Raw genomic sequence first — 26,153 nt, 5'->3', positions numbered from 1 at the left:
GCATACATGCTCTGAATAAAATATAGCATATATATAAAAATATATATAATATAGTCTCTTTAAAACATTTTTATATAAATCTATTTACCTGACTTTGGCTCGTAAAAATGATCACAGCAGCCCTGATGAACACAACAATGTTTGCAAACAGCTTTTGACTTGTGCAGCTCCACAATGTGTGCCGCAGCATGTTTGAAGTTTTTACAGAGAATAATTTCAATTCAATTGAGTTTTATTTATATAGCTTCAATTAACAACACATGTCGTCTCAAGGCTCTTCACAAAGGGTCTGGGATCGTGCGGGTTGTTGGGGAGGTTAGATTAAACTACTGAGTGTTAGAGTTTGGCCATTTTAGAATGGGCTATGTGTAGGGGTACTAAGTAAAATAATAAACTGATAAAGTGTGTCCATCTAGAGCCCACTGGTGGCCATTGCTATACTAAAGACCACAAGGATTGGGGATACCTCTCTCTGTCAGACTGATTATAACCATTGGAAAAGAGAAGGGGTCATACAGGTAGCAGAAATGACTGAGCCGGTTTAGGCTAAACATTTAACAAGCAAGTTCTAATTGTTAGTGAATTGTATGCCTATTAAAACTTGTAATGTAAGAAATATTATTCCAACTTCCTGAAAACCTCAATGCAGTGGATCCTAAAAGTCTTGAAATCCTCTTGAAGTGTAGAAAAAAGAATCGATTAAAGGGGAAAAGGTTCTGAAATGTTTTGTTTTTACGTCAGAAGAATCTGCCAGTTTATGTGTAGGCGTTTAAAATCCAAGTGTTACGTGAAGAATATCTTCAGACTTTGTGTCAGAGAAGGAAATGAAAGCAAATTTAAGAATGAGTCCAACAGCTTTTATTGTTCAAACACAGCACAACACGTGTCAGACAGAGCCTCATAGAGCTGCAGGTCTACACAAACGTTTCTATGGTGAGCTAAAAACTCGGAGCTGCAGGAACCACATGCAGAATCACCTTAAAACTTCACTAAAACATCATCTTGTTTGAAGCACATTAACACATAACTGCTGAGGACTCTGACTTCTAACTGCAGCAAACAACTACAAATGCTCCAAAACACAGAGACAAAAAGTTAAATAAGTCATGGAAAACAGAGAGAGAACAGAGAGAAACCTCTTCTCAGTTTAAGGACCGGTCAGTGCTGCTGTGCATTAAGTCAGCCTATAGAATAAAGGAGTTCAGGTGTTGAACCAGGTTAGGTTTAGGGTTACAGTTTGGAGAAAATTAGGACAAATCTGAGTAACCAAATATTCTGAACCAGGTTCAGCACTCAGCTACAGTCAGGCAGTTAATGGTCAGTCACCTGCAATTTCATTTAAATCCTCATCTCTGGTCGCCATGTTGACCCAGTTATGCTTCGGCTCGTTTATTCTAGCTGCTGAACTGATTTTTTCAAAGGCTGCTTACTGAATTAAATCAATATTTTGTCCTTTAAGGGGAAACTTATGGGTCATTTTTTCCCCTACTCCCACCATGATTACAACTATTGAAAACCTTATTGTTTTGGTTCTGAGTGGAATTGTTGCCTGAATTTAGTTTTCTTTGCAGGTTTGTAAAACAGATATGCACATGTGGTAAATGTTTAAGTCTTTTCCTTCACCTGCAGAAAACCAACATAACCAGAGCAGATTAAACACGTGGTCATGCACATTTTTCTCCAAACCTGTCTTTAGGGAACTAAGGAACTCCTCTCTGCAAGAATAACATACTTTAACACCTGAACGATCCTTCCTAATGAAGGAACAACTACTTCTCTTTGGGCCCCATGTCATCACCACCAGACACGTTGCCTTCTTCATCGTCGTCATCGCCGGCTCCTATGATCCCCTTCAGGTAGGAACGCTTGAATTCCTGGAACACCAGCTCATCCTCCATCTCACTGGGAACAGCAGGAACATCATGAAATCAGCTTTCACTGGGAAACAAACTCAGAACCTTAAAGAACATGGAGCCGTCTCTGTATAGAAAGTATACACATCATAAAAACATTAACCAATTCCTCTGTGTTCTTTGGTTTCAGTCGTGACTGTGTAGACCAGACATATTTCATAATAATCTGCTAGATATTCTATGTTTGTCTATTCCCTCAGGTAAGGCTGCAAACCCATTCCATAAAAGTTGTTACAGCAGAAGATGTCAAGATGTTATTTTATCCCTTTCTACTGTAAACATAGGTGTCCAACAGTACAGGGTCAGCGTCCCATTGCTGGTTTCTAAATTCTCCATCATTCTCTAATGTGGACAAGTCAGAACGGCGTGGAGGACAGTCCAGCAGCCGTACCATCTGCTTCCTCAGCCGTGCCTCTGAAATGTGCTTTTCCATGGTCTTGTCCCTGGAAAAGCTGTCTTGAAGGCAGCAGATGCTGCTCTAAAATCTCTGCAGCATTAATGCTGCCATTATAAAAACTGAAATGAGCTTTGCCAAACACACAGATACAACCCCACTCCACCACAGAGACCTACTGCAAAGACTGGCTGTTGACAACTGGCTGGATCCTCCCTTAAACAAAAATCTCTCTGAACATAATCAACATTCCCATTGTGTGATGATCTAGGATCATGGAGACATGGACGCTGCTTCTGGACAAGGTTACCATCAGGCTCCTTTTCTGCAGAGTAAAGTTTGTGAATGTGACTCGTTACTGGAGAGGTGGATCTCTGCTCCATGGGCTTCCATCAGCTGTTCATGATAGACACCATGTGAGGGATCAGGGATCATGGTTGTCCAGCTTAGACTGCTCCCTGTAATTTCTACAGATTCATTTTCTGTTATTCTGCTCTTTAGAAGGAAAAATCTGCAATGTCTGTCCAACCTTTCTGTGAAGATCTTTGTTTCAGATCAGTTTAAGGATTTTCTGCTTTTGTCCATCTGGAGATCTTTTGAACTTCTTGAATCCTGGGTGGCTTTCAATTAATATTGCTTTGCATATTTTTTAATAACCTAAACATTTTTATTCATGTTTGCTACATTCAGGAATGTAATGCAAACTAAACAGGAATGTGTACGTACTGATTGGACCGGCCATTTTGCCATTTCCAGGTTTGACAGTTTGATCAGGAGTCATAGTCCCATATTTCACTAGCATTGACCGGTTCAAACAAAGTTCAGAAACACACTCGACCTAAATCCTCTACCCATCCATCCATCGTCTGTACCCACATTACCCCTGTATGGGTCTCCAGAGGTCATTGGGTCCACCCTGGGCAGGTCCATCACAGGATGCCACAGAGACACACAGGATTAACAACCATGCACTTATTTACACCCGAGGGCAAACGTGAGACCCAGAACAAGAAAGACCCAGGCCAGGATTCGAACCCCGGACCTTCTTGCTGCAAGGCACCAGTGCTACCAACTGGGACATTGTGCATTCCCAGTGGAAAGTTTTTGAGGATATTTGTGCTCCTAAATATAAAATAACACTTTCCAATAAACGGATGTGCAGTTGTTAGGTGCATAGGCAAAAACTGGTTTGTATAGAGGTATAAAATGGATGTAGGAAGGGATGAAATGGCAATATGTGGAAATAAAATGAGTACATGAGAAGCGAACCGACCTACAGCTGTACTGACATATTAAATAAGCTGATGAGACAAAACAGCCAAGATGTTGCACTCATATTTGACCTGATAAGATGCATTTCTGGCTGTTTCAATCCAAAACACATAAAAAGCACGAAGCAGCAGGAAGCTGATACTGGAGATAAAGGAACAGGGACATGAGCAACAGCTGGATGGAAGAATGAAAGAGCTGATGAAGGGATAAGAGATGATGAAACCCAATATGAACTAAAGCAACAAGCAGAACATCAGCAAAGCTGCTCTGCATGTTCTCTGCTTCAGGAGGGAGAGTTAATAATCTGTTCATTACAACTTAATCAGGAGTCAAACCGCATCAAGTTACTCTGAATCCACTCTTATAGTTACCTCTCCTTCACTGTCGGCAGCAAGACAATAAAGTTTGAGGGCAAACAGAAGGTTAATGAGGTAATTACATTTAAAGCACAGATGAGAACATTTATCTTTTTTATAAATCTATAATCTGAGAAAAAAGGTTTCACCTGCTTCTGGTTTAGGATGCATCAGTTTAAAGGGAACCTCCAGGCCGACCTCACTGCAACAGAAACAGCCTCTTTATTTCTGTCTAAAGTCCAGCATCAGTCATGAACACAGACTGAGATTTCTTCTAGCTAATCTACATCATCGTTTCTCCTTCTGTTCACGCATGTAATGAAATAAGAACCTAACACAGTGGTACGGAGACTCACCTGGATCCCATCATCCTGCCAGCATGTTGGAGATAAACATGACAATCAGAGAACGGCACAAACCCTTCAGAGAAAAACCACAAGACATAGCGAGCAGCTGTGGCTCAGTACTTTTCATTTCTCCTGCTCTGAAAACCTTAAACATTTAACAAATTTGTGTTTCGTTCTCCATTGTTCTGAGCACCAAGGCTTTGGTGTGCATGTTGTCTTCACCTGGAACTGCTGTTTAGGGTCTGCTAGAACTCTTCAGGGAATCAATGTGCTGCCGAGATTTTTCCAACTACACTGACTACACGAAAAATAACAATATTGACCCCCAGTCACAGAGTGGAGCCATCAGATGTTGAGCAGAAGAAGAAAAAACGGAAGAATGAGCCCAGTGAGCTCCTGCTAATTCATCCATTTTCTTAAATCAGGTAATTGGAGTTTAGGTGTGAGTTAATAATCCTTAATTACGTTTAGTAAATAAAAAAATGCATCATTTGTGTTCTTTTTGATCCTTTGGGTTGATTAAGAGAAGTTCTGAATAAACTGAACTGATGACTTGAATGAAATGATCTGATCTCCTGGAGGTGACCTTCAGACCACCATGAGGATGGATTTAGTGTCTAACACTGATTCTGCATCTTGTTTTAGCTTTGGTTCAGTATCTTGTCTTCACCAGAGTTTAGTTCCGGGGTTCTGTTGTTTTAATGAAGATCTAACATCTGTTGGACCTGAATGTTGGACCCCACCTGTTTTAGATTGGGCTCCAACCAGAAGACCTAAACTGACACTTTGTCCTCAGCTTTGAGAACTTTGTGATTTTTAGCAGAGAAAACCTCATTCTTGTATTGTAATAAAGTTCAGAAAACACTGACCCTCCAATGATGAGCTTCACCATGACTTTGTATGAAACCATGATCCCCAGAACTTCCTTCAGGACTCCTTCCCTAACGCTGAAAGAAAATAAACATTTTAAACCCTGCAGTTTGCCGAGGCAGAGATTGGGTGCGGAGTGGGAACGTCCTGCTCACATGCTGGACGATGCCAGGTTGGTGTCTTCGTGCTTCAGTTTGCCGTCCAGAGCGATGCCTCTCCTCTCCCTGTTGTTGGCCAGCAGCGGCAGCAGCTTGTAGACCTTCTGCAACGTCGCTCCGGCCGACACAGAATCCCTGAGACCCAAACCAAAATGAATACGTTCAACAACCAGGAGGTCCAACAAGGTTTTGATACAGAGAAGAAACAACACAAACACTTCCTGCTCTGTTAAAATCACTTTATTTAGACAAATTTGTTGGAAAATGGAAAATTTCATAGATGTGAAAACAATTTTAAATTTGTCAAAAATCAGTCTGTATAAATAATCACAGTTCCTCATTCATTTTATTTATTGCATTATAATAAAATTCTGCTAGCAGTCAAAAAGGTGTTCTATCGGTTCTTCGGGTTTCTTGATTTCTTTCTATTCTCCCTCTCAAAGAAAAAATGGAAATTTAAATGTTTAGGCCAGAGTGTTTTGGACCAGAAAACGTTTTCTCTTAGGACGTTTAGACAAACGGATGTGAGAATCACTGATGATGGTACAAGATGCAATGGTGCAGTTCCTGACTGTGCCCCTAGAGGGAGAACTTTGCTTCTTGCAGAAGCTTTGGCTGCAACCAGAACTTAGATCTGTAGTTCTGACTCAATTCTGACCAACAATATGAAAATCATGTGAAGCTTGTGTCTCTAAAGGAGCCAATTTAACCTCTACTGAAAAACGGTTGTGTCACATTTCTCTCTTATTCCACATATATTTATGGCTTCCCTGTAAAGGGACTAAAATCAGCTTTTCAAACAATGTTAGAAGTTTTATTCTATTAGAAACTGCAGTTCAAGATATCCCAGAGGTTCCTTAATGTGATCAGTTGTACATGAACTAAATTACTAATAAACAGTTAACAGCTACTTATTGGGTTGTTAATAATTAGTTTTATGTGAGGCTGATGAACAACAGATGGCAAACTAACAATCGCCTAAAAAACAGCTTTCCAACTTTTTTTAGTTCAGACATATCTAATGAGTTTGAAACATGCTTCTCATTTCCTCTGATTGATGAAGACTCTTTAATTAGTTTGTTTTACATGTTTTACTTGAGTTTACTTATTCAGGATCATGTTCAGCAACATTTGTCTCATTTAGCCGCTGGAGGTTTTCTATCTGAAGGTAAAACCCAAAATGCATTGAGGAGCCAGGTGTGCTAACATGGAACATCAGATGCTGAATACAGACAGAACCATTTGGATCTTATGGCATTACACTCAAACTAACCACACTATGCGAAATCAAGTCTGAAACTTCTCAGAAGGTCTTGTGTAGAACCATCTTGGTCATCATTGAGAAGAAGGGTTGCTTACATCGATTTTTACTGGTAAAATCCTCAGAGGGAGCTTAGCTCCGGTCCAGATATAAGGGAAGACTTTGTGTGTGAAAGTGTGTGTGAAGGTGTGTATGTGTGTGTTCGTGTCAGCATGAAAAAACGAGAGCTTCTTTCTGTCCAGGTCCAGATCCACCCTGATCTTCTGCAGCTTCTTCAGTGCCAGCAGAGAAGAAGTTTGAGGTGGAGAGATGGCTCTGTGTTTGTCGTCACACAGCTGGATTCTCCACAAACCCGACCATAAGGCACCGTTCCTCTGAATGGACTCCTGGAGCACGCCCAGCTCCCATCTCGTGTGGTTTTCCACGTCCACTTCCCAGCTGTGAGCTCCTGAGCTGAATCCCTCGGATCCCAGGACGGCACAGAAACGTTTTATCCTCTCTGGGTTTTCAGGAAGCTGCCGTTTCCTCCCACACCTCACCTGGGTCAGATCCTCAGACAGGACCAGTTCTGGGTTTGCCGTGTTTGGGTCCAGAATGATCGGCGTGAAGGTGACTAAGTCTTTCATGTTCTTCCAGATGTTGAATCCCAGGTTGCCCAGATGTTTGGCCACATTTATCAGAGCTCCTGAGGTCAGCTGTGGGTCATCCAGCAGGGGGCAGAGCTGCACTCTTTCCATTGTGCTCTTGAAGTTTATTAGGAGCGAAACATCTGAAGCTCTCAGCTCCTCCTCTGTGGCTCTGATGGTGTCTAAAAGAGCCAACATTTCTCTTCTTAGTGCTTCTATCTTCGCCTTCATCATCTGACCCTTCTGGTCCTCCTCCTTCTTCAGAGCAGTCAATCTGGACCTCTCTTCCTCCTCCAAAAACTGGTGAAGCTTCTGGAACTGCTGTCTGATCTGCGTCTCTGTGTGCCGAACCTGGACCTTTATGTGTTCAGCAGTTTGATTCAACTGGACTTTAACTTGATTGAAAATTTTCATCTTTTCCTGCAGGGCCTTTATGGTGTCCTGCAGCTCCTTCCTGTGCTGTCGAGCAGCTTCATCTATGGGTCTGAATCTGTGGCTGCTGTGTTTTTCAGAATCTCTGCAGACGACACACGCCGGTTCCTGGTGGTCCAAACAGAACAACTTGAGTTTCTCACCATGCAGGCCGCAGACATCCACCCGACTGTTCTGGATTTTCCCCTCTGAGAAATTCTCACAGAGGTTCTTTAACACCAGGTTGCAGAGCGTTTCCTTGTCCTCAGATATTTTTTTACACAGAGGACACTCCTGGACTTTCTTCTCCGTCCACCAGTCCTGGAGACAGGCTTTACAGAAGCTGTGGCTGCATGGCAGGATGACGGGATCTCTGAAGATCTCTAAGCAGACGGGACAGTGGAAATCATCCTGTATTTGGCTCGCCATTCTGCCTCTGAGTAAAGCTGAGAAAAATGCGTCTCAAAAAGAAAACATAAACAAAAAGAAAACATATAAACTGTCTCAGTTTAGCAACTTAAAACCTTCATCTGTCTCCTCTGGAACTGAAATCGTCCGACTGAAGAAATGTTGATTCTGGTAGTAGCTGAGGATTAGAACATGCCCTTCTGAGTCATGGTTCAGTTACAACCGAGGCGGAGGTGTTTTCTGTTAAACTGGTTTAGCTTCATTTCAGTCTAGTGATCTATAGCTGTTTCTAAACACAGGAGCTTTGTCTCTTTTTCATACACATCATTAAAAATCACCTTTTGAAACTGTCTTTTGCCTGGATCTTAGATGCATGCATTTTATCTCATAATCATTAAACACATCAGTGGTGTTCAAAACCTTCAGCCTTTATATGACATGCTGGAAACAAGTGGGCCCATTTGTTACAGAACCTGACGTTGCACAGCAGGAATGTTACCGGTCCACACCTCAACATGCTGAATGGACACAATAATCTGTTTTTAGCAGAAGGAACTTTGTCTGTCCAGTTATTTTTGTGACCATGGAAAATCCTCCCTCACTGAGCCTTTCAGCTGGTTGTGCTCACCTAAAAAGCTGTCTACTCAAAAATATGTTCAAGTAATTTTTATTTATTGATTTTTGATTCACTATTTTTGTTATGTAGGCAGACAGGAAGTGTGGTGAAGAGAGGGGGTAGCACAGGTCTCTGGGGCTGGGACTCGGACCCAAGATGGCTGCGTCGAGGCCTGAGGTATATGGGTCATGCCCTCTACTGCTACCCAAAGCCCCACGGTCAGTAATTTTTATTTTTAATAATAAGTCTTTAAAACATACTTAGAAAGTTATTAATTCTCTCTCCATTTATTTCCCAACATTTTTTATTGATCCTCACATAAATCCACCATCAAATAAAACAAAATAATGTTTTAAATCTCAAGATGATGTCATATCTCACCACTCTAGGCAAACATTTTGTTGTATTATTATTTCCATGATGATAGAAATTAATATACATCTCAAATGATATAATTTGTTGGCTTTTATCTTATCAGTTTGAAGAGTTGTTTTAGTTTATAGATGACTTCTGGGGATAAATGAAGACTGACTGGTCAGCCTCAGATGTGCATAAAAAGGCTCCAGTGTTTGAAGGCTGAGATCCAGTGGGAGTAGCATAGATCTATAATAGATCTATAAAACTCAGATCTAACTGCTGAGCATGCAAAATGGCTGCTATAACTAGAACTAAAATTAGTCATTGATTTCTTTTTGTCACATAACCAACAAGATCAAAAGCTCTGATTTTAACAACCCTCCTTATTTCTTGGCAAGAAGAATCTAAGCATCAGATCTTGGATTCTAATGGAAAAACAGAACGCTGTGTTGTGCGTGATGATCATTACCCAGAATCCTCGAAGTCCACACATTTCACATAGCTGTCATTGGAGTACAACACCACAGTGGCCACCTGGTCAACTGAGAGAAAAAGACACTTTCAGGTGAGTTTCTGTTGACAAGCAGTGATGGTAGACGTGGTCCAGCAGCTTCAGCAGCACTAACTAGGAGCAGAGAGGCGAGTTTACCTGAAAGAACGATGTTCTTGATGTTTTTGTTGGAGTTGTTTGTGATGTTGACGTGAACGTTGATTGTTTCACCGTGGTAATAAAGCTTGATATATATTTGAAGAAAAAAACAGACAAAAGTCTGGTGAGTTAACCCATCATAGCAGATATTGCAGCAATGAAATGACAAAGAGGTAGAAAATAGAGAAATTACTGTAAATACATCAGTTAGATTGTAAATTACTCATTGTATGGTCTAGACTTTTATTATATGTTGGTTGATGTCAGAGTGAATCAGTGGATTAAACCACCAACCTCTTTATCCAGAGTGACCTTAACATGCAGTGGTTTGTCGGACATGACAAAGTCCTTGGTGGTTTCAACCGAAGGCGGCACTCCCTGTGAGTCTGGAGCATATTGGACCTTCCTTAACATCAGCTTCACCGTGCTCCTGTTGAACAAGCAGAGGCAGAGGTTTAACACTTTCATGCTGACAGCTGTTTCAAACAGCAGGACAGCTGAGACTCACCGTTTGCGTACTTTTGCATCCTGGCTCTCAGCGCTGAAAGCCTTGATCTCAAACTCCACGGCACATTGCTGCAGAAAAGCAGAGATGGATTATTTACCGTCCAGTTTGGTTCTTTACTGCATCACCTGTTCTATCATCCTTAATGAACCCTGGTATCTCCTCATTATCAGCTATCACCAACAAAGGCAACAGAAAACCAAGGACAGCTATAATCGAGCGTGTTAAAATAAATGTTAAAATAAATCTAAACTGACCCTGGATAAAAAGGATATGGATGGATGGAAAATGACGCTGAGCAGGTCTGGTGTGAAGCAGAAGTTAACATGAACCATTGAAACTGAACTAACCTTCTTAGGTATAAAATGGGAGGACGCAATTGCAGCTCACCTTTCCAACATCATTGGGGGCTGGTTGGAGAGCCACTGAGCAAGGCAGGTTGTCAGGAAACTGGAAACAAAAACTTTTTTACCTCAGACAAATAAAGATTGTCCAAAAGCAAATGTCTCCTAGCTACACCGAAAGCCTGATTCTGATTGTTTGCTCTGCTTTGGATCACCTCGAAGAAGAACGGGTAGGCGTTGTTTCCCAGCTTGCGTAGAAGCTTGGCCTGGACCTTGGTGTGGACTCCCTTCTCGCGGTCCTGCAGGGGCGGATACACTTGGCGAGTCGAGAGGTACAGCTCCCTGCGGAAGGCCATTCCCATCACATCCATGTCGTCTCTGCCGTAGCGAAAGGTGCAACACAGGGTGACGAACACTGGATGGCAGAGGAGACACGCAGGCACCGACATTAACTCCACACAATAAGGGGTGTGGACCTTCCCATTTCGAAGACACGTATAAAAACCTCCTGTCTGTCCTGAACCTGAGAGCCTGTCTGAAATTACTGCAACATCGCTACCTCCACCAGCTGAAAATAGAAGAAATGCTGATGCCTCATTTCTTGCTTCTGCCAAAACAAATCTTTCAACTTACGATGCATTTATTCTGCCTAGGAACTATAATTTTAAGGTCTCAGTAAAAATGTATTAATTTAGACTAAAATTGAGAGTGAAAGTCAGGCTTGGTTTAGTCCTTTTGGTCAAAATGGACCAGATTTCCACGTTTAGACATCAGGGACATCAGGAGACGTCTCTATGTGGGGTTTTAGACTCAGGCTAAACATACTGTTTTAGGGCTAATGAGGCTTAGTTGTTGAAATTAAACATCTTGACGGAGGGAAACAGTGGAGCAGGGTCTCTATGGGTCTCTAATTTACTAATGCAATGCTGTTAGTTTTTAGCAGGGCTGGCTCAAGGCATAGGCGAGCTAAGCTGCTGCTTAGGGCCCCCAAACCATCAGGGGCCTCCAATAAATGCTTGAATTTTAACACAGACCATAAATCTAAAATTTGTTTACTGAGAATGATAATGCCATTATATTTGATATAATATATATATATATATATTCAGAATAGATCAAATAAAAGATTGTGAATTGTTTAACATTTTTATTTAACATTTAAAGGAATTAGCAAGTTTACTTTGAAAAAGTGCAAATAACAATCTAAGAGTTTAATCTATGTTTGAGCTCAGTTTGTTCACTAACACACTTGTCAAAACTAAATTCTCATCGGCATCACAGCAATCAAACTGTTGTTCTAATTGCTGTGCAGCTTTAGTGAGGAGCCCCAAGCCTTTGGGGTTGGAAGGCCTCCTTCCCATCACCCTAATCTTTAGCTCCTTCCACAGAATCTCTGCGAGATTCCTGCTGGGACCCTGGCTTGATTGTTCCGAAACATTAACATAACTTCAAGCCAGAACAAACATTTTGGTGGAATTAAAAGATGACTTTAAATCTAAAATCTTTCTTCTGTCTGGCATTTCCATCATGTTTTTATATAAATGCTTTATGACCAGTGCTTTATGGTGCTGTGTAACAGGAATGTAAAAATATTTTGCTACGGACCTTTCCTCCCTGCCAGAGCCTCAGGATCAACGAGGACGACGCCATCTATTGGTAAACAAAGAAAAACACAGGTCTTCATATTGAACAGTGATCAGAGCGTCAGGTGACCCTCTAAGGCTGAAAGGTGTAACAGTATGAAGGTGACAGGTTTGATCCATCCTAGTTCATCCTAGACTGTTTTGGTTCCTGCTTCAACAGCATGACTCAACAGCATGAGTCGGAGGTTCTAGTTTATGGTGTTGCTAATGAAGATCAGGCCTTCAGGCTCACCCACTGGATCCACGGAGTCGACACGGTCCACAAAGTCTCTCTTCCCCATGAACACTCCCACCTGAGGCAAACCAAGATGTTTATTACAGCAGCTTTTACTGTATTTTGCTTTTATAAACACATTTGATGTAAAAAGCAGAATGTTTCTTTCTCTGTAACATGGATGCTAAGTCCTGCAGCAGAAAGACGGGGGACTTAAGCAGATGTCAGACATTGGCTGACAGGGACTTCTACTTGGAAGAAGTTCAGTTTTTTAGGCCACATACCCTGTACATTAATGGTTGAAAAACACTTAGATTAATAATATCTCCCTTTTTTTGGTTCTCTGCTGTTTTCCATGAACAAACCTGTTCAGTCTGTCTTGAGATTCTCTGATAAGGTTGTTGAAATAACCTGTTGAGCCTTGTTCTCTGTTAGAACCCACAGCTGTTTTCTCAGAAGGTTCCTGATCATTAAGGTTTGATCAGGCGCAGACCGAGAGGAAGATGCTGCTGCACATTTATAAACATCTGTCTTTAAAGAACATTACCAAACAAAACAGGAAATATTTTCAGTACGAAACATTTTATTTCTCTTTATTTCTGAGAAGAAGACTCTGTGCTGCAAGCAAATATCTGTGGAAGTCCTCATGTTACTGAGGGGTAACGTTCTCATATCTGCAGCAGGATTAGTGCTCTGTGAATCAGGTCAGCTCAGCTCTGTTACCTCCAGAAATAGAGATAAATGTTTGTAACTAAACAGACTCGGTCTGTCAGGAGAAAACTGGCTAATTTGGATCATTATTCAGATTTAGTTCTGAGTTACCGTCTCACTCACCGACTTGTCTTTGCAGGTCTTCTTAAAAATGATGTTCTTTGGACTCATGATGGTGGAGATAGAGACCAGCTGCTCTGAGGGGCCTGGCAGAAACACAGGAAGTTGTGTTTAATTTTTTTTATCACGATCATATTTTTTATCACGATCATTTAGAGCTCTAAATTATGATCATGCCTAAATTATAAGGTCTTAAAATTATAACAGTAGTACTGAATGAAGAAACCAAAATCTAAAACCATGAAGAAAATTCAGTAAAAAGTGAGAGGGGTCACAGAGGTCACAAAACAAACAGATCATTTTCCACAGGTAAGAAAGCCAAACTGTGTTCATCTTCCTGCCTGTTCTCCTCGTGCATGTGTGTGTTATTTTTACATGTGTGTAATTTTTTACATGTGTGTAATTTTTTACATGTGTGTAATTTTTTCATGTGTGTAATTTTTTACATGTGTGTAATTTTTTCATGTGTGTAATTTTTTCATGTGTGTGTGATTTTTTACATGTGTGTAATTTTTTCATGTGTGAGTAATTTTTTCATGTGTGTGATTTTTTCATGTGTGTGTGATTTTTTAATGTGTGTGTGATTTTTTCATGTGTGTGTGATTTTTTCATGTGTGTGTGATTTTTTCATGTGTGTGTGATTTTTTCATGTGTGTGTGATTTTTGCACGTGTGTGTGATTTTTTCATGTGTGTAATTTTTTCATGTGTGTGTGATTTTTTCATGTGTGTGTGATTTTTTCATGTGTGTAATTTTTTCATGTGTGTGTGATTTTTTTCATGTGTGTGTGATTTTTTCATGTGTGTGTGATTTTTTCATGTGTGTGTGATTTTTTAATGTGTGTAATTTTTTCATGTGTGTGTGATTTTTTCATGTGTGTAATTTTTTCATGTGTGTGTGATTTTTTTCATGTGTGTGTGATTTTTTACATGTGTGTAATTTTTTCATGTGTGTAATTTTTTCATGTGTGTGTGATTTTTTAATGTGTGTGTGATTTTTTCATGTGTGTAATTTTTTCATGTGTGTGTGATTTTTCCTGTTGAATTTATCCCCTTGGAAAAATAGGTGGGAGAAGAACAAATTGGCCTGATGGGAGCACAATAAGTAAATAGTCATAAAAACATTGACTTCAGCTTCTTCCATGTTGTTCACATCATAATCAATTTTATTCATGTTAGTTTAATAAAACAAAATGAAACATAAGAAAGCAGCAACACGGCAGACAGCTGCATCAGAACCTAAATCTGTCTGCCTGAAAGCGTCTTTAAGGCTTCTCTCACACTACATCTAATAATGTTAAAGTTAATGAGGGGCTCCTTTCAATCAGACGGTTATCAGAATTATTCCACCTGTCTGTCAGGACTGGCCGATTTGACCTTTAACCTGGAAGAAACACAGCCTGCAGGTGGGTTCTGTCTTCAGCATCTTTGATGTGTCTCCTTTAAATCCAGCAGCAGACGACAGCTGCATCCTTTCAGATAGATGGTATTAAATATTGAATATTTTGCTATAAAAAAAGTTTGGATTTCATTACATTAGAAATCATTCAGACATTTTCCAGAGATCATGTTGGAGTTCACAGGGAGGAACATGAAGGAGGTTTAAACTGAAGACCTGCGATTAAACCAAATTATTACATCTTCAGAAGCTGCTAACATGACACAATGGCAATAAGATGCTAACAGTAGGAGATTGCATGTAAATGTGACCTAAAGACCTTCTGATGTTAAACTTTTTATTTATTTGCATCAGGTTGGACTGTTTATCGAGTCATGCAGCTGATATAATAAAACCAAACAGCAGAAAACACTCATGAGTTAACAGAGAGAAGCTTGAGCTGCAGCTCTCAGTGGTTTCATCCATTTTGGCTCGGATGATGAGGAAAATCCTGCCGATGTGGATGTGGAGGATGAAACTCTGGACAGCTCAGATGTGTATTAATGAACCAATCTGTGTGATTCTTCTGAAGAGGTTTTATTGAAGCGACCCCTCTGCTGCTTGGACAATCTGTCTGCTAACATGGCCGCTGCAGTTCGGTCTTTGTTGTTAAAACTGATTTCTATATTTTAGAAGCTCCAATTCAGTCAAAGTTATTTTTCATGATGTCTTAGAAAAGCTCCGCTGAGTAACTAAGAAGGAACTCAGACAGGCTGTTAGACTGATGGAAATCAGAGCCCGTTTCAGAGGGATGACATGTTGGAAGAGTTTTTATCTCAGATAAAAACAACTAACTGGAAGATATTTCTGCTACAGCTCTGGTTGAACTCAGCAATCTGCTTTAAAGGTGGATTAAATCTTGATTTAAACCACCAGCAGTGACACAGTCAGTTAATTGGCTTTTTAATACCAGAGCTCTGAAAGGTTTTAAAGGTTGCAATTGTTGCAGATGCAGTTTGAACATTAAATGCCTCAAACTGACACTTTAATATTTCTGTAAACTTCTTTAAAACTACATAATAAAACATGCTTAATATAAGAATTATTCTCTCATCAGAGACTCCAAGAGAAATTTATCTAGAAAATAGAAGGAAAAAATGTATTTCTGCCAATTTTGGCCTCAGTTGTAGGTCCCTCTAGCGGCCTGAATATGTATTGCAGCTTTGTCCACTGGTAAAATTCAAAACAAGGTGGAAAAAATTATTTCTTCAGAAATAAAAACTATACAAAATTATTTCAAGCAACTTATATCATACTTTTTTTTTAAAGAAATCTATTTTTCAGCTGAATTACAAAAGATCTAAGCAAACATAAACAGAACAAATTTACAGCATCGCTGTTTTCACTTTGTATCAATGTCTTGATAAAATGATAAACTGAGAGTTTCCTGCTGAGTTAATTAAATTAAAATGACCAAGAGACGTAAACAGAATTTAGCTGCTGAGCTTCTTAATCTTAATAAAATCCTCTCAGACTCTTTTCATTGATCTGAACCAGAACCTTCTGCCAGCTTGAAACAGATCTCTGTGAAATCTCTGCTGCAAGTAGATTTGGTTTTACTTCTTTCAAGCCTTTTGATATTTATGAAATAGAAAATAAATTTCTCTGGATTTTTTTATTATTATTTTTGATCTATTCTCTTTAATTGTGAGCCTCTGGAAACATGAAGCCTGGAGCAGAACACTACAAACATATTTCTGCTTCGGTCTGAATTTGTGTCTCATGTTCTCCTTAAAGATTAAGATAAGAAAAAGTCTTAATTTTTCCTCTGAACAGGGTGCCCCCTCCCAACCACCCAGCTACAGTAAAAAGATAAAACTGTGATAAAGCAGGACGTGTTGGTTGGATCAGAGTGACTCACCTGTGCTGCAGAGGTTCTGAATGAGAGGAAACAGGCGCCGGTCCAATGATCTCTATATGTAAACACCTGCTGTTTGTCATGGCTCCCTCAGCCAATCAGAGAGACTCTGTTGTGAACTTTGCCCCCCTCCTCACAGCTCATTTTGCGGACAGACAGACAGACAGACAGACAGACAGACAGACAGACAGACAGCCAGGCTTCCTGTGAGTGAGTCCGCTGAGAGGATTGTAGCTGGTTCCACCTCCGTCAGCACAACCGGGACAGATTAGACACACATGAAGGGAACGTTGATGTGGAACATCAGACCTAAGCTCTGCCTTTATCCCCACAGCCTCCTGCTCTCTCTAGATTCATCTGAGGAGTTCATCATGGTAAAAAGTTTGGCTGCAACAGCTAGACCACAGATGCATGTTTGTCTGAAAGTGTTCCTCCTCATATTAAAGACAATGTGAATCCAAGCTGAAACCTCGCTGCAGGCGGACAAATGATAGTCCTTCATCAGCCTGAACCTGACAGCATTCAATGCTTCACATAAGAATTTATACTGCTTAAACTTTTCTATATTTTCATGTATTTTATTAGGATTCAAAATCTTAAAGTGCTTTCCTGGTTAAATAAAGCAAAAATAAAAAGAAATGAATACATATTGAAAAACAAAGAACTTTAGGAAACAAGTATAAAACCTTAATATATCAGATTTAAAGCAGAGACTGAACATGAAAAACAGGGAAAGGAAAACCATCCAAGCTAAAAAGGTTAAAGATTGATTGATTAAGATTTTGGTGTTGTTAAATGCTCTGAGGAAAGTTAAACGAGAAACTCAATTAGTGCATGTAGCACTGGAGATCATCACAGCTCTGTTTTTCCACTGACAGTAAAACGATCACGTACAGTTTGGGCATGCTCAGGTTTTTGATATGTGGAGCGCGTGCAGAAGTTGTCTGAAGGTTGAGCAGCAGGTCTGATCCGGTCTGCAGAGCATGTGCACGGCTTTATGCATGGAGGGTGATGCTCCGGGTCTTTAATCCATCTACCTGCCTGTCAGCAGGTAGAGACATAACACAGGTGGATTACAGCCTGTACTGCATTAATCATTAATATCACACTGGAGATTACAGCACACACACAAGCAGTCTGAAGCCACACAGCGAATGCACATGGAGGAGCAACCAGGGCCACTCTGCTAACACTTCATTACAAGCTTTAGGCTTTAAGATGCATCATTTTACAACAATGGTTTGGCTTTTTCATGTCTACCTGCAAAATCCCCCTGAGAACAAAGGAAACTTGTTTCGACATTTCAGTAGCAACACAAGGAACCAACAAGGCTCCAGCTGTGGTACTGGAAACGCTGGAACACCAGTGGGTCTGTGCACAGTGAGGCCAGTTTCACATTAAGAAACAAGCCCCTGCTCCAAAATCAGCCTCTTCAAGCTTTTCAGGGTCGCTCATTTGTGGGAGGAGCTTTAGAGTTTGCATGTGAAGACTCTGTTATCAGGTAGCGATGAAGGAAATTTGACCCAAAAGCAACCTCTTCTATTGGCAGCCAAATTTACATCCTAATTATCCCTCTATGAGCTACGTAGCCAGAGTTCAGATTAACAATATGAATGTTTGAGGCTATTTATTGGGGACCATTTCTTTTCTGACCCCATTAATTAAAGGCATTAATGTTGAACATTGATATTGTTGTGCAGAAGCTCAATAACCCCCATCATGGTTTTATTCGTTGTGGAGCTGCAAGGAAGCATGAGAAACATGCAGGAAGCATGATTTAAGCTCCAAGGCTTAATGAAAGCTCATTTCCAATCTGACCTTCAGCAGAATGGGTGCAGCACTCTGAAAGTTAACACTTCAATTAAAAACATCTGGTGACTCCAGCAACACTTAATATACTAGGAAACAACTTTATTATGAGACCAGCGAGTTTCAGCGCAGAAGGCCACAAGCTGAAATGTGTTGCTCTGCTGATAAAGTTGTTTCCTGGTATTTTAAGTGTTTTTGGAGTCTTCATCTCACCCAAGCTTGTTGATGGTCATGTTGGGGAGGAGGAAGTTGCAAAGAGACATTTATCCAGATATTACTGAGGGTGTGTATGTTTATATATGAGCCTGTATGAATAATTCTGCCCTTGTGTGGCTTAGAGAAGAACCACAAGAAATTCACACTTCTGCACCAGTTTTTGCAGCTGTATGTTTTATAATCAGTCCTTCCTGGAAGATGAAGCCTGATGAGTGGGGCATGAGTCAGAAATCAACCAGCTGAACTGTTTTGTTAACAAACTTTATTCAGATAAAAATAAATGTGAAAAAGGTTGGTTAAAATCATCAATAATCAAATTTTCAGTACTAATGAGACCAACATTGAAGATCAGAATAATTCAGACAAAAGACAGAAAACAGCTAAAACATCACCATCGTGGAAGGTGGTCTTCAAACATAGGAGACTGTGTGTCTCTGTAATCTCTGAACATTCAGCTTGTCCCCTCAAATAAAACTGCTGTGAAAAAAACTTCAAGTTATTTTATCCTTTAACTCACAGCTTAAAATTCAGCTGAACCTTTAAGAAACGAAGGAGCCAACAGAGAGTCCTCAAAGTGTACATATTTGTGTGTAAGTGTGTGTGATTAGACGTAAGCTTTGGTTGATTCTGGGTCAGACCGGGCTGTAGCAGTGTAGACCTTTCCTGGGTAACTGCTGCAAAACAAAAAAGGCAGAACAAGACGACAAGAGTTATCATAAAGTCAGTAGTGAGCGTGTAGTCAACATGGAGCCAGCGTAGAGTCAGGAGTAAGGAGTCAGCGTGGAGTTGGTGTGGAGCCAGCGTGGAGTCAACAAAGAGTCAGTGTGGAGTCAACATAGAGTCAGTGTGGAGTGAGCGTGGAGTCAGGAGTCAGTGTGGAGTCAACATGGAGCCAGCGTAGAGTCAGGAGTCAGCGTGGAGTTGGTGTGGAGCCAGCGTGGAGTCAACAAAGAGTCAGTGTGGAGTCAACATAGAGTCAGTGTGGAGTGAGCGTGGAGTCAGGAGTCAGTGTGGAGTCAACATGGAGTCAGCGTAGAGTCAGGAGTCAGCGTGGAGTTGGTGTGGAGCCAGCGTGGAGTCAACAAAGAGTCAGTGTGGAGTCAGGAGTCAGCGTGGAGTTGGTGTGGAGCCAGCGTGGAGTCAACAAAGAGTCAGCGTGGAGTCAGGAGTCAGCGTGGAGTTGGTGTGGAGTCAGTGAGGAGTCAACAAAGAGTCAGTGTGGAGTCAACATAGAGTCAGTGTGGAGTGAGCGTGGAGTCAGGAGTCAGTGTGGAGTCAACATGGAGCCAGCGTAGAGTCAGGAGTCAGCGTGGAGTTGGTGTAGAATCGGTGTGGGGTCAACATAGAGTCAGTGTGGAGTGAGCGTGGAGTCAGGAGTCAGTGTGGAGTCAACATAGAGTCAGTGTGGAGTAAGGAGTCAGCGTGGAGTTGGTGTAGAGTCAGTGTGGAGCCAGCGTGGACTCAGTGTGGAGTCAGTGTGGAGTCAGTGAGAATCCAGAGATTAAAAAGCTGCCTGAGCCATCTGGACTGTGATCTGGAGACTTTAACCATCACCGCACGTGGACTGGCAAGCTTTGCAGCTTCCGTTTTTGGGACGATAGTTCAAAGTGTGTTTAGATTGCTGTGCAGGTTGATTACGTGTTTTATTCGTTATAAAGAGCTTAATTTACTTTAAAAAATTGCAACAGAAACATGTCTTCTGAATTTATCTGGAGCTTATACACCAAAAGCTGTTACAACTAAACAGTACTAAAGGAGACCTCATTAATGGTCTTGTGGAGAAAAATAAAACAATAAAAAGTGTTTTTATTTACCCTTTCTTGCCACCAGGTGATGCTCTCTTACAGGAGCTGCAGAGCAAACCTCCACCCAGAATGCACAGGGAGGCTCCACCCCACCCCATGTAGAGGCCTGTACCCAGCTCGAACCTGCAGAAACATCAAGTTCACATCCAATCACATAAATCTCTGGATGCTTCACTGATCTTCCTGCCTGAACAGGAGAAAACTCACTTTACTCCTCCGTAGAACGGGTTGTTGAAGTCCTGGACCACCTGGAATGCGTACCAGGAGCAAGCTATGATGCAGCACAGACCTGCAGCACACAGACATACAAACATGGTCCTTCTTGGTACATTTTCTTTCTGTTGGATTTTTGTCAGTTTTCTGCACCATTTAAAACACGTGTTTTCCAGTTTTTATGTTTTTATGTTTTCATGTCTTATCCTGATGTTTCACAGCTGCTTTAGGAACCTAAAGACTTTCCATCTTTTTGTTCATTCTGGATCATTTCCCTTTTAGTTTTGCTGCCCTCTTCATCTCAGAGTCCTCTGGTGTCTTCTAACTGTTGTGTCGAGTGTCCCTAATTCAACAAAGACCTAAACAACAATGTTGTTCTCTTGTCATGTGTAGCTGTTCATGTCCTTTTGCTGTTTGAATGAAATTGCTCCAGAGTCTTTGGGCTCCTGGGTGTCATATATTTTTTTTATTATTATTATGTGAACCAGATCTGCTCTACCATTGTGTCTGAGGATCCTGCTCCCTCTGACTCTGCCCTGTATGGTTCTGATGTTTTCCTGCTACAACAAACCTGATTATGATGACTAAAGCACTCACACAGCAGCTAATGTTCAGAATCATTCATTTTTGGAGGGAGCTTCAGAGTTTGCATGTGAAGACTCTGGTACCAGGTAGCGATGAAGGAAAATTGACCCACCACTATTGGCCGCCATATTGGATAAATATAGCAGCTGTTAAATAAACAGACTGTTACTCATAACTCCTCCTGTTATACGTTATCAGTGCAGGCAAATATATTAACAACTAATGTTCAGCATTGTGGGTTTAAAGATAATGACCAGGATTTATATTAATTATAAAAGTCTTATACAATAAATAATAAGACCAATGACAACCTTTATTGTCTCATTTATGGACATTTATGGACATCAAGTTGTGCAAAAGCTCAATAACCTCTCATCATTGTTTTAATGGGTGTGGAGCTGCGTGGAGGCATGAGAAACACGCAGGAATCAAGCACCAAGACTTAATTAAAGCTCATTTCTGACATTCAGCAGAATGGGTGCAGCACTCTGAAAGTTAACACTTCAAATAATGTTTTAGCATTGCTGAGTTAAAGTTGGTCCATAAGAGAAGGAAATTGTGATCATGGTAAAAATATTTTCCACGCAATATTGTCTCAGATGTTTGACAAAAAGGTGAAGTGAACTTGTTTCACTGCAACTTCAGAAATCAAACTACTTCCAGAGTAGAGCAGAGACATGACAAAATATATGCTATGTGTTTTCTTCTGGACGTACCTCCCAGTATGCACAAGATTCCTCCTGCCATGGCCAACTTGGCCTTGGTCTCGTCTGCGGTCGAGCCGATCTTGATGCACTTGAGTCCGAGCAGAGAGACGATCATGCAGCCGAGGCAGAACAGCAAGGCGATGATCATCAGAGCGCGACATGCCTGCACATGGGCTGCAGAGACACAGAGATGCTGAAAATGCTCTGAATATGAAAGGTTTGGCTGCAGGTAGGAAAGATACCAGAGCTGAACTGAAAATATTAGCATCTAATTCTGCAATGACACATCAACGACACAAAAACCTTAAATTCACTGATTCACTGGATTGTGAATTAAAGGCTGAGCTGTTTTATTTCAGTTTATTTATTAGAACATATTTCACTAAATACCCCAAATAACTCAACAATTACTTAATAAATACCACAATATGTAAGATGTGGTCACCTGTCTTATTTGAGATTACTTTTATTCTTTGGACTAATGGCTATTTTCAGTCTTATGACTTTTGCAAGAAATACTATAAAAAATACAGATACTGTCAACAAATTTACCTCCAGGGTCAATAATAAAATATTTTCGGCTTTTTTATGCTGTTTTTATGTCAAAAGTTAATGTTAATAGATTTGTTTTGTTAAATTTTAACTACTTTAATATAAGTAAAGGATGTTAAAGTTGTTTCAGGCAAGATATTATGAAGCTCCAACATGTTTTTAATAATTTCCTCCGGACTAAAGAGGAATATTTTAAAGACAATGTTTTTAATTCTGTGTGAATCAGATTTCAGCTCCTTTCCTCAGACTTACAGGAAACAAGCAGTAGGAGCTGTGCTCAATTTAAGTTTTGCCTGTTTTACAGCTGGTGTAGCAATTTATTGACAAAATGATCCATTGATCATAAAAACTGCCTCGCCTTTTTATGGCCGACAGAGTTTCAGGAGCGATGAGCTGGCAGGAAAGATACAGCAGAGGCACAATGACACAAAAACTCTAATTAAACTCAGCTTCAAGAAAATATTCCTGAAACTTTAACTAGAAAGTTATATTTAAATATTTTCATGTCTTGTTTTGTTCCTCGAAACTGTGTGGATGAAGGAACTTCGGTCTTAATTTTAAGAAAAGCCAAAACCCTAGAGATATATACATGGAACAACTTTATGAAATTATTAATTAAATATTTAATATATGTTTTACAACCTAAACTCTGAGAAAACATAATAACTAATTCAACTGCAGGAGAAAAAGCAGCTTTTTGGTCACTTTTGTTTTTCCCTCCATTTTGCTGCCGGTAAGGAAAGACTTTCAAAATGGCGGCCAAAAGATAAGCTATCCTGTCCTCCTACACCAACAGGATGAAAATCAACAAATAAAAAATGTTTTTTATATTTTACTTGAAAATTGACCCTGTTTTGAGATTATCTATTAACTAGGGACTAATCTTCACTTGTTTTCAGCGGGAAACTTCTGACTGAATCCCCCAACCTTTGAATCATCAGTTCAGACATTGTGCCGCATGGCGTCCTGACATGATGTTGGTACAAACTTCTGCTTGTAAAGAAACCCGATCAGCTCATCGTTTTTTCAGGAAAGAAAATTCAAAGATTAACTGAGCAGATTTCAAAGTTGAGGATAGATTTACTTCAGTGAATATTCTACAAACATGAACATAACGTTACGTTACGTTACGGCATTTCCTCAAATCAAGTCATTGGGTTAGTCTTTAAATTAAATACTAATCGACACAAAGATGTTTTAGATGTTTTAAAGGGACATCATTATTAATCATTTTTGTAAAGCAAATAAATAACTAACAATAAAATTACACAATATGATAAAAATCTCTCACAAATGGGTAGCTTATTTTATGTTTTTTACTCAGTGACTTTAAAAGTTGTCTCTAAAGGCATGTTCTGGGCTTACTGGGGAGGGAGAGCATAGACTCAAAGTCCCGACACTCAGCGATGCCGGCGCTGTTCTCGGCACAGGCGTGCCACAAGTTCTCAAACTGCCTCTGAGAGATGATGACGCTGCCGGACACCGTGGAGATCTTCCAGTAGTCGTTAGCCAGCGACGCCCCGTTGATCAGAAAGCCAACAATGCTCATGAAGAACCCCACTGCCTCCATTGCCGTCGACATGGTTGCAAAGTTTTTGAAAAATTACCCGCAAAGAAAAAAAGAAGTCCAAGTGCCACCGATGATCTGAAACTGAAGAGGCCTCCACAGGAAGCCTAATACCAGAATATATTAGTAGCAAGTCCTCTGAGGTAAAAACTTGGTGGGTGAAGTCAGAACCGGTTGGTTGGAGGTTCTGATGTTTCTCCTTCAGTTAAAGTTTGTTAATCTGACGTCTGTGGCTCTATCAGCAGGACTTTACTCTCTGCCAGGGGCCATAAACTGCAGGGCCACTCCCTGTAGTTCCCCTTCACCTCCTATACTGATAAACTCCTGGTAATAATGATGACGATGATGGCGAGTCTTTGGCCACTCCTCAGATACTCCTCAGATACTCAGTCATCCACAGGTCATCTTTATGGAGATAAAGACTGAGACTGGAGGCCATGATGAGGTCAAATACAGCTGCCTCTGAAACAAAAACCAACCGAGACCAAACATACTGTACCTGGTTATTCACCCCAAAAACAAAAAAACAGCAAACTGAGCTTGACTGGAGGAACAATAAGGCTGTCAGGAAATCCAGCAGCGTTTCTGGTTTATCAGAAAGTGGTTTCTGCTAACATTTGAGGTAGGAGAAGTAGTGCGAAGGATTGTTTCCGAAATATTTCAAAGCTTTCATGGGTCTTTATCAGGGAGCTTTTCCCTCTGGTTCAGTCTAATCTCACAGAAATACAAAGAACCAATAAAACCTAATTAGAACCAAGCAAAGCAGCATTGTGGCAACATCTCTTCTTGGCTTGGTTGCCAGGACAACAGCCATCAAATACAACATCTGTACTTCATGTGCTCCAATAACCAGATCCTCTTCTTATTTTTATCTTTAAACCATATTTTCTCTGAAGCCGAACCAAGATTAGTAATCTTCTTGGCTAAAATAAACCAAACCATAAATAATAGAATTTAAGTCTAAACGTCTGATTTTTAAGGGAAATGGGACAACGGGTCAGTTTCATTTTCACAGCTGTGCAAGAAATGTCAAAGATTATCCAGGTAAAGATTATAAGATACATGCAAAGGTCAACAAAGTGAATGAAGAGTTCTGATCTCAGTAAAATGTGACACCACTAAAGGTATATATATATATATATATATACCTTCTGTTTCCCTTGAGTTTCACCAAAACCCACAAACCAAAGCAACAACTTCCAACGATATATATACATGTATATATATATATATATATATATATATATATATATATATATATATATATATATATATATATATATATATATATACTGACCTTCTGTTTCCCTTGAGTTTCACCAGAACCCACAAACCAAAGCAACAACTTCCAACGATATATATACATGTATATATATATATATATATATATATATATATATATATATATATAATCTCTGGACAACATGTTGTTGAAAAGGCCTCAAAATCACACTAATATGTCTGATTCTGGTGAAATTCAGGGGAAACAGAAGGTCAGTTAGTAGCTTTTATGGGTCTCGGTGTGTTTTATGGTTTTATGGTTGGTGACAGTTAATATTTGATTATGATGAAAGTCCAGAGTCTCAGAGTTTTGGCTCAGCAGCGCGTGATGAGTTAAAACGCAGACACAGCTGAGGCATCTAAACTAAAACTGGGCCAGAATCAAACCAGGTTTCTAAATGATTTGTGTTAAAAACTCTTGTGGGTTTTGTTGAGTCTGCTTCCAGTTCTGGTGTTTCTTGACCTCTTACTGGTTTTCTTTATGCTCCTCCTCGGTCCTCTTGCTGCATTCATCTATCTGTTTCCAGAAGCCTGGATAATGCAGCAGAACCGGTGGTTTAGTGGGATGGTTCTGGGCGTGCACCACAGCAGCTCATACTGGAAACCTCACCTTAGCGTCTCTCTGCCGGGCTTTTTAACCATACGAGCAGACAGAGATTTAAAGAGGAGCGGCAAATGTAAAGGAGGTGGACTGGCAGTACTTGTGAACAACAGATGGTGTAATCCAGGACATGTAACTGTGAAGTGTCATCTCTGCAGTCCAGATATTGAACTGTTGGCAGTACGTTTTCGTCCATATTATTTACCCAGAGAGTTCACCAGTGTTATTTTGGCAACAGTTTACATTCCACCTTCCGCTGTTGCTGACACTGCATGTGATGCCATCAGCTCAGTTGTTGCTAAGCTACAGACACAAAACCCCAATGCTTTTGTGGCAGTTTCTGGTGAT

At 40.3% G+C, this 26,153-nt stretch overlaps 3 protein-coding genes across 7 annotated transcripts; all 3 read right to left on the bottom strand.

The window, feature by feature from the left end:
* Window positions 1–835: 835 nt before the first annotated feature.
* saga (S-antigen; retina and pineal gland (arrestin) a) lies at window positions 836–16,533 on the bottom strand. Of its 4 annotated transcripts, XM_047367790.1 has the most exons (16): window positions 16,473–16,527; window positions 13,179–13,261; window positions 12,363–12,423; window positions 12,093–12,137; window positions 10,703–10,902; window positions 10,534–10,593; window positions 10,147–10,214; window positions 9,933–10,068; window positions 9,639–9,723; window positions 9,459–9,531; window positions 5,308–5,445; window positions 5,152–5,229; window positions 4,292–4,306; window positions 4,085–4,137; window positions 3,951–3,960; window positions 836–1,902 (listed from the first exon to the last, which is right to left on the bottom strand). In XM_047367790.1, the coding sequence occupies exons 2-16, from the start codon at window positions 13,224–13,226 to the stop codon at window positions 1,770–1,772; spliced, it is 1,203 nt and encodes a 400-aa protein (XP_047223746.1). In that variant the 5' UTR covers window positions 13,227–13,261; window positions 16,473–16,527; the 3' UTR covers window positions 836–1,769. The 4 variants fall into 4 exon arrangements, with proteins under 4 accessions (XP_047223746.1, XP_047223747.1, XP_047223748.1 ...); XM_047367791.1 differs by lacking the exon at window positions 4,292–4,306 and having other exon boundaries at window positions 16,473–16,532; XM_047367792.1 differs by lacking the exon at window positions 3,951–3,960 and having other exon boundaries at window positions 16,473–16,531.
* Window positions 5,535–9,448, bottom strand: LOC124869718 (nuclear factor 7, ovary-like). The gene has a single exon (XM_047367785.1). It carries the CDS (start codon window positions 8,035–8,037, stop codon window positions 6,646–6,648), a length of 1,392 nt encoding a protein of 463 aa, XP_047223741.1. The 5' UTR covers window positions 8,038–9,448; the 3' UTR covers window positions 5,535–6,645.
* Window positions 16,534–18,739: 2,206 nt separating the features above from the next.
* Window positions 18,740–24,170, bottom strand: cldn15la (claudin 15-like a). Of its 2 annotated transcripts, none has more exons than XM_047367821.1 (5): window positions 23,722–24,170; window positions 21,814–21,978; window positions 20,507–20,588; window positions 20,309–20,422; window positions 18,740–19,165 (listed from the first exon to the last, which is right to left on the bottom strand). In XM_047367821.1, the coding sequence occupies exons 1-5, from the start codon at window positions 23,936–23,938 to the stop codon at window positions 19,099–19,101; spliced, it is 645 nt and encodes a 214-aa protein (XP_047223777.1). In that variant the 5' UTR covers window positions 23,939–24,170; the 3' UTR covers window positions 18,740–19,098. The 2 variants fall into 2 exon arrangements, with proteins under 2 accessions (XP_047223777.1, XP_047223775.1); XM_047367819.1 differs by having other exon boundaries at window positions 18,740–19,168; window positions 23,722–24,163.
* Between the last annotated feature and the right edge of the window lie 1,983 nt (window positions 24,171–26,153).

Source organism: Girardinichthys multiradiatus, chromosome 6 (assembly GCF_021462225.1).
Source record: "Girardinichthys multiradiatus isolate DD_20200921_A chromosome 6, DD_fGirMul_XY1, whole genome shotgun sequence".
Taxonomy (NCBI): Eukaryota; Metazoa; Chordata; class Actinopteri; order Cyprinodontiformes; family Goodeidae; genus Girardinichthys; species Girardinichthys multiradiatus.
This window is presented reverse-complemented; position numbering and strand designations above follow the sequence as displayed.

Excerpts from the sequence above, each read along its gene's own strand:
- cldn15la (XM_047367819.1), bottom strand. The coding sequence starts at position 23,938 with ATGTCGACGGCAATGGAGGCAGTGGGGTTCTTCATGAGCATTGTTGGC. Across the intron at positions 20,589-21,813 it reads AATCTTGTGCATACTGGGAG|GTCTGTGCTGCATCATAGCT; the intron begins GTACGTCCAGAA and ends TGTGTGCTGCAG. Across the intron at positions 20,423-20,506 it reads CCGTTCTACGGAGGAGTAAA|GTTCGAGCTGGGTACAGGCC; the intron begins GTGAGTTTTCTC and ends ATGTTTCTGCAG.
- LOC124869718 (XM_047367785.1), bottom strand. The coding sequence starts at position 8,037 with ATGGCGAGCCAAATACAGGATGATTTCCACTGTCCCGTCTGCTTAGAG.
- saga (XM_047367790.1), bottom strand. The coding sequence starts at position 13,226 with ATGAGTCCAAAGAACATCATTTTTAAGAAGACCTGCAAAGACAAGTCG. Across the intron at positions 10,903-12,092 it reads GGCTCTGGCAGGGAGGAAAG|TGTTCGTCACCCTGTGTTGC; the intron begins GTCCGTAGCAAA and ends TCTGCCATCCAG. Across the intron at positions 5,446-9,458 it reads GTGGACTTCGAGGATTCTGG|GGATTCTGTGTCGGCCGGAG; the intron begins GTAATGATCATC and ends TTTGGGTCTCAG.